This window comes from Mauremys mutica, chromosome 1 (genome assembly GCF_020497125.1).
Source record: "Mauremys mutica isolate MM-2020 ecotype Southern chromosome 1, ASM2049712v1, whole genome shotgun sequence".
Classification (NCBI taxonomy): Eukaryota; Metazoa; Chordata; order Testudines; family Geoemydidae; genus Mauremys; species Mauremys mutica.
This window is the reverse complement of record NC_059072.1, coordinates 340,080,718-340,099,280: the sequence shown is the minus strand read 5'-3', so window position 1 is coordinate 340,099,280 and position 18,563 is coordinate 340,080,718. Positions and strand designations below refer to the sequence as shown.

The 18,563-nt window shown below is 45.7% G+C and overlaps 1 protein-coding gene across 2 annotated transcripts in view; it reads left to right on the top strand.

Annotated features, from left to right (window-relative positions):
* Positions 1–18,563, top strand: part of FOLH1B (folate hydrolase 1B) — a 66,172-nt gene that overhangs the window by 2,472 nt on the left and 45,137 nt on the right. For both annotated transcript variants that reach the window (XM_045020141.1, XR_006580144.1), the window contains exons 2-4: positions 439–547; positions 6,200–6,386; positions 7,726–7,827. In XM_045020141.1, coding sequence (XP_044876076.1) covers positions 439–547; positions 6,200–6,386; positions 7,726–7,827 — 398 coding nt within the window. The remainder of the gene's footprint in view (positions 1–438; positions 548–6,199; positions 6,387–7,725; positions 7,828–18,563) is intronic.

Here is an 18,563-nt window from a genome sequence, read left to right as displayed (position 1 = left end):
TTTGCATGTCACTCCATGAACTTGCAACCCACGTCCTTCTTTGTTTCTGTGCATCTTTCTAAAGATGCTATCTTTCTGCTGAGATGAATTGAACCAACATGCCCTGAGATGATTAGTCATTTGGTGGCCTGGTGCTTATGGAACAGTAGATGGAACTCTTCAAAATCCACAGTCAAGTAGGGTTGCACTGATGAATAGGGATAATATTTCCTTTTTTCCCATTCCATCTGTCTTATCTATCCAGGCTATAAGCGCTCTTACTTTGTGTTGCTTCAATGTCTCGCACATCAGACTTTGATCTTGGTTGGGTCCTCTAAACACTAGTATAATAAAACCAATAATAAAAGGCATGATAAAATCTTGAACTGATACTGAAGGATATTGTCATGGGCCATAGAAATGATGTTTTCCTAGTGCTCTAATCATTGTATTTTGCAGGGTGGTTTACAAAACCTACTGATGAGGTAACAGCCACTGGTTCCCATGAAAAGGTGAAGAAGGCATTTATGGCTGAAATGAAAGCTGAAAACATCAAGCAGTTTCTATAGTAAGTGAAGTCTGTACTTATCCATGACATTCATCTGTGATCAACTGGTACAATGACTAGGTTTGGGAACAGACTTTGGGTTATGGCCAGGGCCGGCTTCAAGCACCAGCCAAGCAAGCTTGTGCTTGTGGTGGCAGATTCTAAGGGGCGGCATTCCATCCAATCCTAGGGCGGCACGGCCGCCCTTTTTTTTCCTTTGTTCGCTGTTCTGGCCACCCTGTAGGGGGCGGCGGCGCGGAGGAGGGGAGCGCCCTGCTGGGAGCCGGCTGCGTGCTCCGTCTGCCCCAGCCAGTGCCAGGTCTGCAGCAAGCTCGGCAGCCCGCGTCCTTCCCTCCCCGCCCACCGGAGCGGCGTGGAGCCCTCCCGGCAGGCCGCGTGGCGGGAGGGGCTGAGTGGTAAGCGCCCTGGCTGAAGGAAGCTCTGGCTGCCCCTCTTCTCTCTCTCTCCCCTCCCGCTCCCTCCCCCACCCCCCTGCTAGCCAGGGCGCGCACTCCAGTGCCTGGGGCATGTCTGCAGTGCAGGGAGTCCCACTAGCCAAAAGTTTGCACCCTGGTTCCGGCCGCCCCGCAGGTTTTTTTTGTTTTTGTTTTTTGCTTTGGGTGGCAAAAAAGCCAGAGCCGGCCCTGGTTATAGCAGCTGTATAATACCCATGTGAGTCATGTTTGACAGTGGAGCCAATCACAGTTCCTCCTGTTGCTTCTTAACTTTTGTGGAAAACAGTGGTCCCTCTATAGAGAGCAAGGTCCAATGATTTCAGTGTGGTCAAACCCTCACTCTGTGCTTCTCTGGGGTGGTGAACAGTATAAGAGGACTCAGAGGTCAAGGCTGCCACCCCATCACAGCCCAGCCTTCCCCACTGCAGCCAGATTCCATTTGCAGGGGGAGTGTTTACCCTGCATCAATTTTCAGGCAATACTCTGACTTCAAAGGGAGATATACAGGTGGATTGGGGACTTAAATCAGGAGTGTCTCCACTGAAGTTAGTGGAGTTACACCAGGAGAACCAGGCAGCAGGTTCTTGCCTTCCAGACTATTTGCAGGTTAGCGTCTCCTACTCACATTTGCTATGTCCAAATCACATGTCCTTTTCATTTTCGTCTGCCACTCTTAGGGTACGTCTACACTACGGGATTATTCCGATTTTACATAAACCGGTTTAGTAAAACAGATTGTATAAAATCGAGTGCGCGCGGCCACACTAAACACATTAAATCGGTGGTGTGCGTCCACAGTCCGAGGCTAGCATCGACTTCTGGAGCGTTGCACTGTGGGTAGCTGTTCCGTAGCTATCCCATAGTTCCCGCAGCCTCCCCCGCCCCTTGGAATTTCCGGGTTGAGATCCCAGTGCCTGATGGGGCAAAAATCATTGTCCCGGGTGGTTCTGGGTAAATGTCGTCAGTCACTCCTTCCTCTGGGAAAGCACTTCTGGGGGTGGGTGTGGGGGGGTGCGTAAATTGCCGAGCTATGCCCTGACCCACCGCGGACACTGTGTTTGACCTTAGAAGCATTTGGAGCTCAGCCAAGAATGCAAATACTTTTCGGAGACTGCAGGAACTGTGGGATAGCTTGAGTCCTCCAGTCCATGAGCGTCCATTTGATTCTTTGGCTTTCTGTTACGCTTGTCACGCAGCAGTGCGCCGAGTCCCTGCTATGGCATCTGTCTGGAGATTTTTTAAAAATGATTTTGAATTTCGTCTTCTGTAACGGAGCGCTGATAGAACAGATTTGCCTGCCCTTACAGCGATCACGTCCGCATCGTCCATGCGGGAGCTCTTTCTTTATTTTGATTTTTAACTGCATCACCACACGTGCTGATCGGAGCTCCACACTGGGCAAACAGGAAATATTCAAAAGTTCGCGGGGCTTTTCCTGTCTACCTGGCCACTGCATCCGAGTTCAGATTGCTGTCCAGAGTGGTCAGTGGTGCACTGTGGGATACCGCCCGGAGGCCAATACCGTCGATCTGCGGCCACACTAACCCCAATCCGATATGGTAATACCGATATTAGCGCTACTCCTCTCGTTAGGGAGGAGTACAGAAACCGGTTTAAAGAGCCCTTTATACCGATATAAAGGGCCTCTTAGTGTGGACGGGTGTGGCGTTAAATCGGTTTTACGCTCCTAAAACCAGTTTAAACGCCTAGTGTAGACCAGGCCTTACTCTGGCGATTCCTTCCATGTGGACCCTATGTCTGGAATCTCCTCTCTGACATGCCTGTAAGTTCTACTCCTTTGTGATGAAAATAATTGATATGGGCATCTGGAGATGGGGTAGATACCAGCTGGTCAATTTAAAATCTGACCAATTACCACAAAATAAATCTGTGGTTCTCATACCTTCAAGTTCCTTCTTAAGGATACATTTAATCCAAAAGGCTTATTCCACTCACCCATCCCAAAGCATGTTAACTAGGAGGGTAGGCCCAGATCGTCTGTGGTATTTAGGCACCTAGCTCCCACTGATTTTGGATTTGAGGATCTGGTCCATAATGCTTTAAATAATCTTGTCCTTGTGTTTAAGCCTAGCTGGAAGCCTAGCATCTCCTGAAAATTCAGACAATGGTACAAGGGTGGTGGTGGGGAGCATAGATTAAAAAAAACACACCCCCATAATAGTCCTTCATTTCCATAATTTATTCTAGAATTTTTAATTAGGGAAAAGTTGACACACGTTTAGTAATTTATAATATGTGGTTGGGTAAATGTATTAGTAGTCTCTTAATGGAGTCCAGCATTTGTTAGAAGTTATTATTAATTCCAGTCAGGGACAGACCAGAGACCTCTGTTTATTGCTAATTATTAACTTTCAGTGTAAGAAGTATCAGTGATTTAGGGATTCTGCCTTACATATAACTCCCAACCTTTTAAACACATGGTTGGGCCTAGGTGGAAATATTCTTAGAAAACCAATCTCACTTGATGATATCATGGCAATTCCACTGATTTAATGTTAAATGCATTTGCCACAAACACATTGCAATTATTAAATTACCCTAGACTAAATAAGATCAGGCTAAAGGCCCAGGATTGTATAGGAAATAAAATTTTAACCCAGGATTTGGTTATTACCAAAGTAAGATGGTTGCTAAACGTTCTTGTGGTAGGATTGCTTTATGCCATCAGAACTCCCTATCTCTATGCCCACAGCAAACATTGCTGCCTCAGCTTTCAAAACACAGGCAGTTCTGAGGTAGAATGTGGCAGTTACACAACAGTAATGCTGAACAGCAGATTGGTGCAGGAAATGAACACAACATCCAATTAAAACAGCAAAGGAAATATAAAGATGGAGAATTCAATTACTTGAAATGGACCTTAGCCAAGATCCTCGGAGTTAAACGTTCCCAACTCTAATGAAAAATGTCACTGGCTCTTAAATGACCACAAATGGTCAGGGCCTCAGTTCTACATGTCACCCAGGAGTTGACATTTCCACCAGAACAGTAGCCACAACACCATGTTAGAATATGGGCTTAATATTAACTCAGGGAATGTTGGGTTATCCACAAACATTCTTTGTAAAAGTAGAGGAACACGGGTCTTCCAGAGTGCTCAGTTTGCCAACTCTCTTCTCATTGATCTAGGGAGCAAGGGTCAAAGTTGTTCTCAATCATATCTCTGTAGTTCACATAATATTGCATTACTGACTAATATAGTGACTCTAGGGCTTGGCTAGTAACTGCTCTCTGTAAAAATTGCATTTCCTGATCTTCACCAGAGTGCTAGAGTATCAGGAATTCTTCCCAGGTTAGGGCTCAGATGCCACTGTACACAAGGGTATCCTAAATGTGGCAGATGACATGTATTTAAAAGTACATAATCTAGTATTTTCAAAAAGCAATATCAGTGTAATAAAAAAAAGTAAGTATTTAATTAAGTGGTATAAAACAAAGGAAGCACTAGATCAGGGATCGGCAACCTTCAGCCTGCGGCCTGCCAAGGTAAGCCTCCTGTCAGGCCAGGCCAGTTTGTTTACCTGCTGTGTCCACAGGTTTGGCTGGTTGCGGCTCCCACTGGCTGCAGTTCACTGTTCCAGGCCAATGGAGGCTGCGAAAAGCCATGGCCAGCACATTCCTCGGCCTGCACTGCTTCCTGCAGCCCCCATTGGCTTGGAATGGTGAACCCCAGCCAGTGGGAGCTGCTGAACCTGCGGACGCAGCAGGTAAACAAACCGGCCCGGCCCACCGGGGGCTTACCCTGGCGGGCCGCGGGCTGAAGGTTGCTGATCCCTGCACTAGATACTGTGACAGAGTCAGGCCAGATGGCTACAGGAGAGTGATCGAAGGTAGATATATTAGTCTCAGATTAAGCAAGTCCTTTTTCCCTGAGTAAGATAATGGGCTGTTCCAGAACAATCAGGAAGTTGCTGGAACCAATTAAGGCAGGCTAATTAAGATATCTGGAGCCAATTAAGAAGCTACCAGAATCAATTAGGACTGGCAGGCTAATCGGGGCACCTGGTTTTAAAAAGGACCTCACTTCAGTTAGTGAGGCGCATGTGAGGAGCTGGGAGCAAGAAATGCGTAAGGGATCTGAGAGTGAGTAGGTGTACTGCTGGAAGACTGCAAAGTACACCCGTTACCAGACATCGGGAGGAAGGTCCTGTAGTGAGGATAAAGAAGGTGTTTGGAGGAGGCCATGGGGAAGTAGCCCAGGGAGTTGTAGCCATCACACAGCAGTTACAAGAGACACTGTAGACAGTTGCAATCCACAGGGCCCTGGGCTGGAACCTGGAGTAGAGGGTGGGCCCGGGTTCCCCCCATCCCCTCAACTCCCTATTTGAGACAAGAGGAGGTGACCTGGACTGTGGATCCTATCAGTGGGGAAGGTTTTTTGGACAAATAATCATTTGTGCCAAAATTCATGAAGACTTGGGAAGACCATCATGAATATTGCATATCATATGGCTCCATGAACAGTAGCAAATCAAATTTAGAGATCAGATTTTCAATAAATTTGTAAATCAGGTTCTTCAGTGTTTGTTCGGCTGTAGTACAGGGGAATAATAATAATAATATCTAGTTTTTATCCGTAGATCTCAAAGTGTTTTACAAAGGAGATCAGTATCATTATCCCTGTTTTAGAGATGGAGAAACTGAGTCACAGAGCCAGGGGCGGCTCTAGGCATTTTGCCACCCCAAGCACGGCAGGCAGGCTGCCCTTGGCACAAGATAGCCGAGGGACCAGCGGACCCTCCGCAGGCAAGCCGCCAAGGGCAGCCTGCCTGTGCCGGCAGAGCGCCCCCTGTGGCTTGCCGCCCCAAGCACGCGCTTGGTGTGCTGGGGCCTGGAGCTGCCCCTGCACAGAACAGTGAAGGCCTCATCCAACAGTCCAATGGTAGAGCTGGGAATAGAACCCAGGTCTCCTGAATTTCAATGCAGTGATCTATGCACAAGGCAACACTGCTTTCCAGAAGGGGAAAGTAGTAATAATTGAGGGGAAACTGAAGTCTTTGATTTCTACGTTTATAAAACTGACTTAAAACCATAAGTACAGGGATGACAGGGTAGCTGGTTTAATCTAGGCAGTTCTGATGGCTTTTTATATGTTTTAAAATGTACTTGTTTCCCATTAAATCAAGAAGCTCACTTCTAATTACAAAGTCCAGTTCCTAGTATTGACTGCTAATACATGCCCATTCCTTTTCCCTAGTAATTTTACACAGCGTCCTCACCTCGCAGGCACAGCTGAGAACCTGCGCCTTGCACAGCAAATCCAAGCCCAGTGGAAGGAATTTGGATTGGATTCGGTTGAGCTGGCTTACTATGACGTCCTGTTGTCCTACCCTAATGAAACAAATCCCAACTACATCTCAATTATTGATGAGCATGGAAATGAGGTAAAGAAGACATCAGGTTTTCCATCTCAGGGTTTGTCTACACAGGGAAGTTAATTTGGATTAGAGTGGGATGTGAATCTAAAGTGGAATAGTTAATACTTATTAACTCACTCTGTGGAGGCTCTTATTCTGGATTAGGAGTGCTTTATTTTGAATTATTTTAGTCTACTGAAGGATTAAATGGATTAAGATAAAATTAAGATAATTCAGAATAAGAGTGTCCACATAGATAATTAATCAGGATTAGGTCCCCATGTAGACAAGCCCTCAGAGGAAAAACTCACTTTCATATACCTTGGGATAAGAAACTGTGGGAGGGGATATCTATCCTCCGCTCTGCTAATATTTTACTGTATGAAAATCACGTTAGGCCCAATCCAAAGATCATTGAAGTCAGTGGTAAGAGACTGTCACTGACAGGCTTTGGACCAAGACAGAGACCTTAATCTTTTTGTACCTTAATTTTCCCTACTGTATATTGGCGATGACAATGCTTGCCCATATTTGTAGAACGTATTGAGGTCTATGGATGGAAGAAGTACTACATGAAGGCTGCTTATTACTGTTTTATTTTTAAACTGCCACTCCAAATACAAGGAGAAAAAAAAATTGTGTTCACCTTCATTAGTCACATACTTACAGTGGAGGTAATTGTGCTGTGTTCAAACTTAGCAGTTTTAAGGGTGGCAGTGTGTGTCTAGGGTTAGAGCATGGCACTAAGGCTGTATATACACAAGCGAAAACTGGATGTGTGGTTCACCACCAGTGCAGCTCCTTTGCTGGTAGAAGCTGTGGTGTATACAAAACTTAGACCTTTTACCCCTGTGTTGTCTAACCTGGGGTTGCATATTGTGTAGAGAGAGCCACACGGGTGGGCCACTGTGCCCATGCATATTTTATTGGGGCTCCATGCTGGTGCAGATTTCTCCCTACTTAGTTCTCGTTGCAAGATCAGGGCTTAAGCCTGCAACCTGAAATGCATGCCCAATAGCTGGGCAGGAGGAACCCTGGGTTAGACAGCAGAACTAGATTAATCTAAACCATAACTATCTGAGAAATATGCCCATTTGGACTGTGCCCAGGGCTGGCTCCAGGGTTTCTGCCTTCCCAAGCGGCGCCAAAAAAAAACAAACCACGATCAGCGCCTGCTCCACCATGCCACTTCCTTCTTCGGTGGCAATTCGGCTGCTGGTCCTTCCCTTGGAGAGGGACCAAGGGACCCGCCGCCAAAGAGCCTCACCGTTGGCCGCCCCAAGCACCTGCTTGCAGAGCTGTTGCCTGGAGCCAGCCCTGACTGTGCCTCGTTCTAATATGATGTCTTTTTCTTCTTTCAAACTAGATCTTCAATACATCATTATTTGAGCCCCCCCCTCCAGGATATGAGACTGTTACAGATGTTGTGCCACCATACAATGCCTTCTCAGCCCAAGGGGTACCAGAGGTAAAGAGGTTAGAACTCTCAAATTCCAGGCTCACTGCCCTATGTTAGGGTTGCCAGTTTTGGTTGGATGTATTCCTGGAGGTTTCATCACATGACATAGTCTTAAAAGATTCATCTTTAATTCTTGAAGACTCCTGGACAATTCTAGAGGTTTGGCAACCCTACCCTACACTCATACCATGAGACTACATCATCCCTAGAAACTGTTAGCCCTTGTGTATTGGGAAAATTTTGAATTAGGGAATTATATTTGCCTGCTTAAATTTCACCCTGTAGCTTCAGTTGGAGATGTTCCTTTTTTGACTCTCTTCCAAAAAAAAAAAAAGATGTTTAGTGTTGTTGGTTGCTATATTCCACCCCAGTGATCACTGTAAACTTAGTTTAATGTTTTTCAATCTTGGGTAACAAGTCAGGATCCTAAATCCATATTTAGGTATCTAAATAAACAACGTTGTTTTCAAAGGTGTTGTGCACCCACAGCTTCCATTGACATCAATAGAAATTCTGAGCTTCAGTATCTCAGAAGATGGCCATATAAATGTGCCATATTAAACATAAGGGATCCTGGCCCCATTGAAACCAAAGGCAAGTTCCCATTGACTTCAGTGGGGACAGGATTTTGTCTAGGAAGAAACTTTGTAACTTATGGGCTTGTCTATTTTGGGACAATATGTCATGTTAGAAATTGTGTTAATTAACATGTTTTAGTTAGCACAGTGTTAAACGCTACTTTGTCCTTAGTGTAGACAAGGACAGCCATATTTCAAAACAAGCTATTTTAACCAGCAAACACAGCTGACTGATATGTATTAAAATACCATGTGCTAGCTAGCACATGTTAAAATACATATTTCTTCTAAGGTAGACATGGAGGTAGATATTCAGAAGGTCAAATCACATAGGTGCTTAACTCCCATTGAAATTCAATAAGAGTTCAAGCAGCAAAGAGTCCTGTGGCACCTTATAGACTAACAGACGTCTATAAGGTGCCACAGGACTCTTTGCTGCTTTTACAGATCCAGACTAACACAGCTACCCCTCTGATACTTGACACCAATAAGAGTTAAGTGCTTAAGTGTCCTTTATGCCTCTAAAAATCTACCCTACGGCCTCTCAGGGCAAATTCTTTTTTACCATCATGTTAGCTAAACAATATGAGCTTAATAACTTTTCTAACATGGTGCATTTTACCAGTGTAGACAAGCCCTATTATGAGCAACGAGTATTTAATCTGTACCCCAAGTCCTTCAAAAGACACTTGTATGAAACATCAGCTGGTGATGAAATGCTCGGTACCCATGGGTGTCTGCGTGGTTATACTTTAATCAGCCACACAATCTATGGAGTAATGGTGGGTGCCTTATTGCTGTGTTGCTTCTAAAAGTACCAGTATTTCTGTGAATGCTGCCACAGTGCCAACCTGGCAATATCTTGTGCCACTGGCACTGCCATGTCATGCTTAGAAAGTACCACTTTTCCAGGAATGATGAGAAATCATATGGAACTCATCATGGGCTGGATCCTTCATTTCCTGTGCACCCAGAACTCCCATTGATGGTGGCTGGAGTATAAGGAATGCAGGATCAGACCCCCATGTGGTGTGGGAAGTTTTGATTACAAAAAATTCTAGGCAAGCTATCCTTGTCTTAGGGTGAGTGGTTCCTTGAGGGCACTGACTATACCAAATGGATCTGGAAGTAATTGTGTATGGGGGGAATGTGCATACAGCACCACCTCTTAGGAGACTGTGTCATGCTGCCCTCTGTATCCAGTCAGCTGCAAAAGAGGAGTTAGGGAAAGCTTTTTGTGTTCCCCCTTCCCTCCCCCCTGCACACATGGGCAAGAATCGGCACAATCTGGCTCTTGTTAAATCCCAATGCTCTTGTGTTAATGGACATTTGCACTTTATAACATTCCATAGAGTATTATTTTTGGTACCTCCTGTTTTGCAGAGCATTCCAAAGGACAGAGGCTTCCTTGCAAAACTAGTGTGTAGAGCAGGAGCTTTCCTGTGTTATGTCCTTGCTGCTCACTAGTGGATTTAGTCAGCAATTTGTAAGATTAGAAAAGATTTATTTGTGCACAATACCTTTCTTGAGTATTTAATTCAGGCTGTTAATTACTATTTTTTTATTGTGGTTTAGTAATAGGCTGCTCAAGTCCAGAAAACTAAAGGTATCCTGCTCACAGTTAGGTTTAATATTCAGAGGTAGCTGGAAAATCAGACCAGATAAACTCTATTCACCAGGGAATTTTCAGTTAATGAGATTTTGTAGAACTGCAGCAGGACATTTGGAGCATGGTGTATGGGAACACTCATGGATTATGACCTCCTGTCATAAAATAGTATCCTGAGAAAAACACTATGACTGTGTCACTTTATTTGGTCTCTGGTGAGGGGAACAATACCAATAGCTCTGAAAGGCTGAAGCTGCCTTTTCAAAAAACTAATTAAAATTAAATACACGAATGTTATCTGAGAGAAAAAAATGATGCCTGAGAGACACCAGGCTTTCTCTTCAAAGAATTGGATGCTAATTGTTCCTTACTTGTGGTCACAGAGTTGGAAAAATCTTCATACATCTAGCTAGTGCTATCAACAATAAAGTATTCCAATGGGCTGCTCCATTACCTATCAGAAAATTCTAGATGATGGGTTTTCTTTTTAAACTAACTATATGCTTTTACCCCTACCTCCCCAGACAGTTAGTTTTAGTGCTTGTGAGAAGTTCCAAGTCAGCAGACCTGGAAGCTTGAAGTCTTTAGTTTCTCCATACAACAGTACGGTCTACATCAGTGCCAGCTGCCTTCCTGTTATTTATTATTTGTATAATTGTATGATGTAGGGACCCCAAACACTATCAGGGCTCCATTGTGCCAGGCTGTGGCCAGGCAGGGATAAAACCCCTTGACTGCCCTGCTAAAATGCTGGCTAAGCCCTGCTTTCAGGCAGAGAGGCCAGGGGCTGAGGCTCAAAGCAGCCAGCAGGGAGCCCAGCTGTGGGCCCTAACGAGGGCTGGCTCACTGCAATAGACTGAGCTAAGCAGTGACAGCTGGGCTGAAGGCTGGGAGGGCTATAAAAGCCCTGAACCAAACTCAGTCAAGAGGCTAGCCTGGGAGGGAACAGGAGGCTACAGCTCTGTCTCCTCACCACAGGAAGGGAGCCTCAAGGGCCAGGAGACCCTGGAACGGGTTGGAAAGGGGATAACTTTTGGGAGATAAAGGGGACTGCACGGTGGCACTGTAAAATAAAGCACAAGGGTGAAACACCAGAAGAAGGCGTGAGGACTCTTATTTTACCAGCCTGGGCACAGGACAAGAAGGCAGAAACCTGTGTGAACCCTGTGACACAGACACATCGTAAGAGACATTCCCTGTCCCAATGACCTTACAACCTAAGCAAACAAGGCAAACAGAGGGTGGGAGAAAGGAGGTATTATCCCCATTCATAGGTGGGGAACTGATACACAGAGGGGAGTGACTTGCCTGAGGGCCCACAAGAAGTTTGTCACTGTCAAGAATTAAAACCCAGGTTTGGTGAGTCCTAGTCCAGTGCTCCAGCCACAAGACTATCGTTGCCTAGGCACAGTGGCCTTCCCATTAGTCTGAATACTATCGCTAATAGTTTCTGTATCAGTCATGGAACATTACATGGGCTCCTTTAGGAGGGGCAACATACGATATGATTGGTTCAACTGCACGAGATACAGAGCCCCTTTTCATTGTGAGTTATGTTTTAGCCAGGGATGCCCACTCCATTATCAGCTCATTGTATTTATGGGCCAAATCTTGCTTGCTGTACTTCCCTGGCATGCTCTTGGGAGCGTATTCAAATAATGTTGTTGGACTGAAGGCACACTTGGGGTGACTGCCTTGCTTCTGATAGAATTCTCCCTTCCTTGGATACAGTATGACCACCCCGTCAGGACTGATACATACCTATGGTACATAAAAATATTTTTTAGCAAATTATTGCTACCCGTGAATTTGGCCCCATGCACACAGCTGAAGAAGAAGATGGCAACTTGCTCTTTGTAGGTATAAATGGGACCTCCATCAGGAAGCAAAAGCTTATGCAGCTTGGAGCAGCACTCCCTCTAGCCAACAAACGCAGGCAAGAACACATAGCTAGAGCCCTACCAAATTCATGGTCCATGTTGGTTAATTTCACAGTCATAGGGTTTTAAAAATCGTAAATTTCATGATTTCAGCTGTTTAAATCTGAAATGTCATGGTGGTGTAACTCTAGGGGTCCTGACCCAAAAAGGAGATTTTTGTGGGGATCACAAGGTTATTGCAGGGAAGGCTGCTGTTCTACTACCCTTACTTCTGCACTGCTGCTGGTGGCGGCGCTGCCTTCAGAGCTGGGCAGCGTGAGAGTGGCGGCTGCTGGCTGGGAGCCCAGCTGTGAAGGCAGTGCCAGCAGCAGCGAAGAAGTAAGGGTGGTATGGTGTGGTATTGCCACCCTTCCTTCTCTGCTGCTGCTGGTGGGATGCTATCTTCAGAGCTGGGAGCCTGGCCAAGAGTTGCCACTCTCCCGCCACCCATCTCTGAGGGCAGCATGGAAGGAAGGATGGCAATACCACGACCACCCTAAAATAACCTTGCGGCCCCACCCCGCAACTCTGTATTGGGTCAGGACCCACAATTTGAGAGAGGCTGATCTCCCCCATGAAATCTGTATAGTACAGGGTAAATGCACACAAAAGACCAGATTTCTCAGTCCATGACACGTTTTTCATGATGGTGAATTTGGTAGGGCCCTAATCCTAGCACTGTGCTGAGAGCTCCACTGCCAGCCTATCTGTTGTGGGAGTGACTAAAATTCTGGTCCAGAAGGCACTTAACAGGATGAGTGCAAGCTGCCTCAAAGACCACCATTCGTGACCTTTAAGACAGCTGTGCTTTACAGGGACACTACAACTAGATTGGCACACAATAAGGCTCTTGTGTGCAGACAAAGCGGAGTTCAGTATCAAGACTGCAGCTATGGAACAGAGGAGATCATAGGAATTGCCATATGGGATCAGACCTATGTGTCCTGTCTCTGACAGTAGCCAGTGCTAGATCCTTCTGAGAAAGGTGCAAGAACCCTTCAGTAGGTAGATGTGGGGTAATCTGACCCCATGTAAATCTCATCCTGCTTTTGAATAGTTAGAGATTGGCTTAAACTCCAAAGCATGAGGTTTAATAGGCTTTCCAAAATTTTTGTTGTTAATCATAACTCTGGATATTCTCGTTATCCAATTCCCTGTTTAAATCTTGTTAAATGCTTTATCTCAATGACTTCCTGTAGCAATGCATTCCACAGTTTAATCACACATTTTGTGTAAAAATTATTTCTTGAGGTTCCCACCTTTTAATTTCATTGAATGTCCCCTTGTTCTTGTGTTCCAAGACAAGGACAGAAGTTCCCAATCTCTCTTCTCCAGGCCATTCATTATTTTTACTTTTATCATGGTTCCCTCTTATTTGTCTCCTTTCTAAGATAATAATTGCAATCTGTTCCCTGTCTTCACAGGAGAGTTTTTCCAGATCTTTGATCATTCTGATCACTCATCTCTGAATCCCTCCAGTTCTGCAATACCCTTTTTCCACGTGCATGATCAGTACTGTATACAGTATTCCAGATGAGGCCACACCATTGATTTATATAAAGACATTATAATATTCTCCATATTATTCATCATCCTATTCTTTATGCAGCCTAACATCATCTTAGTTTTTCTGACCATGTTCAGGTCTAGATGCAAGAACCACTTCTTAGAAAAGGCCTCCTCTGAGGCCTGGTCTAGACTACACAGTCAAGTAGATATAAGGCATCTTATGTCAATCTAATTCTGTAAGTATCTACACCAGGGATCGGCAACCTTTGGCCCCCAGCCCGCCAGGCTAAGCCCTCAGCGGGCCGGACCGGTTTGTTTACCTGATGTGTCCACAGGTTCAGCCAATTGTGGCTCCCACTGGCCACAGTTTGCCATCCCAGGCCAATGGAGGCTGCGAGAAGCCACAGTCAGCACATCCCTCGGCCCACGCTGCTTCCCGAAGCCCCCATTGGCCTGGAACAGTGAACTGTGACCAGTGGGAGCCATGATTGGCCGGACTTGCGGACGTGGCAGGTAAACCCTGGTGGGCCACATGCTGAAGGTTGCCAATCCCTGGTCTACACTAAAATGTAGCTCCCATCAATGTAACTTGCCCACTACACCGACTTAATAACTCCACCTCTGCAAGAGGTTTAGTGGTTAAGTCGATGTAGTTAGGTCAACACAGTGTCAGTGTAGGCACTGCATTGCTTACATCAACTTTCAGAAACCGTCTCACGGTGCTCCACACTGGCAATTAAATTGGTGCAAGTGCTCCTGGTGAGGAGGTGCACCGCTGACACAAGGAGTGTAGTGTGGACATATAATTGAATAGGTTTTACTGCAGTATCTGCACATCAACATAATTTAGGTCGACCTAATTTTGTAGTGTAGACTTGCCTTCAGTAACAGCATCCTACAACTTATTAGGTTTGAAGAGAGGAAATACTAGACAAGAAAAGAAAATACTGACGTATATAGAATGGGCATACGGAAGGGGTGAGAATTGCTGTTATCTGTTCTTGGAAAATGAGTAGTGTTTTTAAATGTGTTAGTTTCTAAGCATCACTTAGTGCCATGACCAGCCACATTTTTAAACATGACTGTCTTTGTCTGCACTAGGTTCTGAGTGGTGTTAAGAGGGTGGCCAATAAAGCTGGGTGAAGATTTTGGAGGAATAGAAATTCTGCTGAAAAATCCATTTTGGAGTCTGAAATTCTTAGTGAGTTTGGGTCAAATTCAACAAATAGCTTCTGGGAAAAAAATCTAAAGTGGAAATGAAATATTTTGAATATTTTAAAACATTTCATTTAGATTTTTTTTCAAAATGTTTCAATTCTATGAAAATTAAAAAATTTCTTTTTGGTTCAAATCAAACCAAATCAATTATTCACTCAGCTCTAATTACCAACAGCAAAGGAGTCAGGTGGCAAAAGAAAATATCAGATTGGTTTAAAAATCATAAGATTTTTTTTTTTTAAATTGGGATTATTTTTATTTGGCTTCTGGTTTTCAGCCTTTTGAATGCACTCAGGTCACATTCTCCAGCTTTTCTCCATAATCATGAGGGCCAGAAACTTTTTTTTTTTTAAAATGAAACCTGATTGATTATGTAAAAAAAAATAATAATAATAAAAAAATACTTATCTCTGGGAAGTGGTGCATTAAGTAACACCAACTATCCCAAGAACCAAGGTAAAATCACAAGAGCTGGCAACATTAGTTAAATATATGGGTTTGATGCTGGAACCGCTTCGTGAAGTCCTATGGCTGTATTGTGCAGGAGTTCAGACTAGATGATGCAGTGGCCCTCTTCTGGCCTTGAAATGAACAACTCTATAAATATATTAGTTAGCACATTTTAAAATACCACTTACTTTTCCAGCATAGACAAAGCTTTTGTTTGCAAACACATCATGCTGTCTCTAATTGCTAAGGCTTAGATTCCACAGGCCTATAACAGAGTTTAAAACAGAACTGGATAAATTCATGGAGGTTAAGTCTATTAATGGCTATTAGCCGGGATGGGTAAGGAATGGTGTCCCTAGATTCTGTTTGTCAGAGGGTGGAGATGGATGGCAGGAGAGAGACAGTTGATCATTGCCTGTTAGGTTTACTCCTTCTGGGGCACCTGGCATTGGCCACTGTCAGTAGACAGGATACTGGGCTAGATGGACCTTTGGTCTGACCCAGTATGGCCGTTCTTATGTTATGTTTCACAGTGACAGACACTACAGGAAAAACCTATAAAGATCTCATAGGTGATAATTGTCTACAAACATTTGAAAGGGTGTAAAACTGACCACTTGAGAGAGGTGCTACAAAGGGGTACAACTAATGTTGTCAGACACTACTGGTGTGGTGCTCTGCTCTGTTCAATCTTGATAAGAGTCGGCTGCATGCATGTGTTCCCTCTGTGTGCTGCCCCAGCTCTGCAGCTCGCTGACACAGCAGACCGCGAGAGAACCCCCAATGACCACGAACTCTGATAAGGTACAAAGGCACCTGGCCAGGTTTATTGTCAAAGGAAGCACAGTAATAGTTTCCCGCAGACTCTACAGGACATACTATGAATATGTGCCCCCGGACAATGGACAGGACTCTCAGTCAGTGGCAGGACTCTCCACTGCCCCTAGGCCAGACAAAGACATCCACTCAGGGGTGCACTCTTATACACAGGTGCAAACAAGTTACATATCACTCCTGACGTATTGAGGTGCACCCCCCCTACATAGTAAGGTACAACCCTTCTACGCAGTAAGGTGCTGCCTCGCAGCTAGTACATGTTGGTTCGAACAAAACAACTCTATCCGTCATATTACCCTTTTGACCCTGTCCTTTGTTATCTGTGTGGAATGTGCAAGTATTGGAGTGTTCTGGTACCATCAGGGCATATGTTTATATCTCTAGTGTCCAGTATTTTTTAGGTATGTGTATTTGTGCAACATCAGCCCTTTCCTTGCCAGCTTCTGTGAGCAGGGCCTGCCTCTGGCTCACAGCTTAACTTTGCTTTATGTTAGCAAAGTCTTGACCAATGCTCAGGGCTGGCTCCAGGCACCAGCGCAGCAAGCAGGAGCTTGGGGTGGCCAGTGGGAAGGGGTGGCACGTCCAGCTCTTCGGCGGCAATTTGGCGGCAGATCCTTCCCTCCGAGAGGGACTGAGGGACTTGCCGCCAAATTGCCTCTGAAGAATGAAGCGGCGGTGGTAGAAGTGCTGATCATGGCTTTTTTTTTTTTTCCTCCCCCTCCCCGCCCCGGCTGCTTGGGGTGGCAAAAACGCTTCAGCCGGCCCTGCCAATACTTTAGTTCAGGCCTTAGGCCTCATACCGGGCCTCTAATAAGGGCTTATGTTTGAGGACTTAATCTTACTACAAGTAAGGCCTGGTCTACACTAGGAGTTTGTCGAATTTAGCAGCGTTAATTCGACTTAACCGTGCACCCGTCCACACCAGGAAGCTAATTAGTTCGACCTAGAGGGCTCTTTAGTTCGAATTCTGTACTCCACCCCGACGAGGGGAGTAGCGCTAAATTGGACATGGCTATCTCGAATTAGGCTATGTGTGGACGGAAATCGACCTTAGTAGCTCCGGGAGCTATCCCACAGTGCACCACTCTGTTGACGCTCTGGACAGCAGTCCGAGCTTGGATGTTCTGACCAGCCACACAGGAAATGCCCAGGGAAAATTTGACACTCTCCGGCCCCTTGTGGATGTTCTGCAGGACCGCAGGCAGGAGGACAGAGCCCCCCTAAACTGTATCTGCAACCGCCCTCCCCCGCCACAAAGTCCCAAACCCCCCTCACCCAAAGTAACAAGAAGGAGGGGCGACAGGGGCCATGAAAACTGTCACTGCACCCCTGCAGAGTGCACAAATACAAGAAGGCTTTCATTCCCTAAATGTTGAGAAGTCCTTCCCTTCCTGGCTCACTGAAGCCCCAATCCCAGTTTCATCCCCTAACTGTGTAGTTGATTATTAAAAGTAGTTTGCTGTTAATTACTATTTCCGTCAAGTTTTTCTACAGAAGACTGTCTGTGAAGGGGGGGGGGAAGGGGGTTGTTAATTGCATAGGACAGTCACCTTTACCAGGGTACAGACACGGGGGCAGGATCAACAGCAGGTCACACACACAGTGCAGTCAGTAGGCACCCTGGTCGGTCTGGGAGGTGTTTTCCATGTTCTCTGTGGGTGGGGGGTATGTGACTTTGTGGCATGGGAGGGCGGTTACAGAACTTATGCAGCGGTCCTTGTCCCGGACCACAGAGCCACGCAGCAGGGGAATCTGTAACCGTCCTCCCCCGCCACAAGGTCACGTAGCCCCCGCACACAGAGTCCTGAAAAGGAGGGATGGCAGGCTCCGTTGAAACAACCAGTCCGGCACTGCAGACCGCTTTAGGAGCAGGAGCCTGTCATTCCTCGAGTGTAGAAGCGGTGTTAACATCACTGCACACCCTACCCACCACAGTCTGCGTCCCTGTTTCAACCCTTTAACGCGAATTCATTAATAAAGAAAACGTTGTTAATTAACAATGTTCCATTAACTTTATTTTTAAACGTGTGTTGGAAGGGGGGAAACGTGGTGAACGGGGTATGTAACCACAGAAGAAAGTCAACAGTAACTGAAGCAGGGGCAGGTTCAGCTTCTCTGTAAAGAAACTGAACAGTCACAGGTTACCCTGCTCCCTGAGGAACCTAGCTTTCAAAGCCTCCCGGATGCACAGCGCTTCCCGCTGGGCTCTTCTAATCGCATGGCTGTCTGGCTGAGCGTAATCAGCAGCCAGGCGATTTGCCTCAACCTCCCATCCTGCCATAAAGGTCTCCCCCTTGCTCTCACAGAGATTGTGGAGCACACAGCAAGCTGCAATAACAATGGGGATATTGGTTTCGCTGAGATCCGAGCGAGTCAGTAAGCTCCTCCATCTCCCCTTGAGACGTCCGAAAGCACGTTGAATGATGACAGTTACCCAAGACCACCCTCGACACATTTTTCCCCGAGCATGCATTGTGGGGAAATCCCAGAATTCAAATGGGCAGCGGGGACTGCGGGAACTGTGGGATAGCTTCCCACAGTGCACCGCTTCCAATGTCGACACTTGCCCCGTTAGTGTAGACTCACAAAGTCGAATTAGTGTCCTTAGTGTGGACACACAAATTC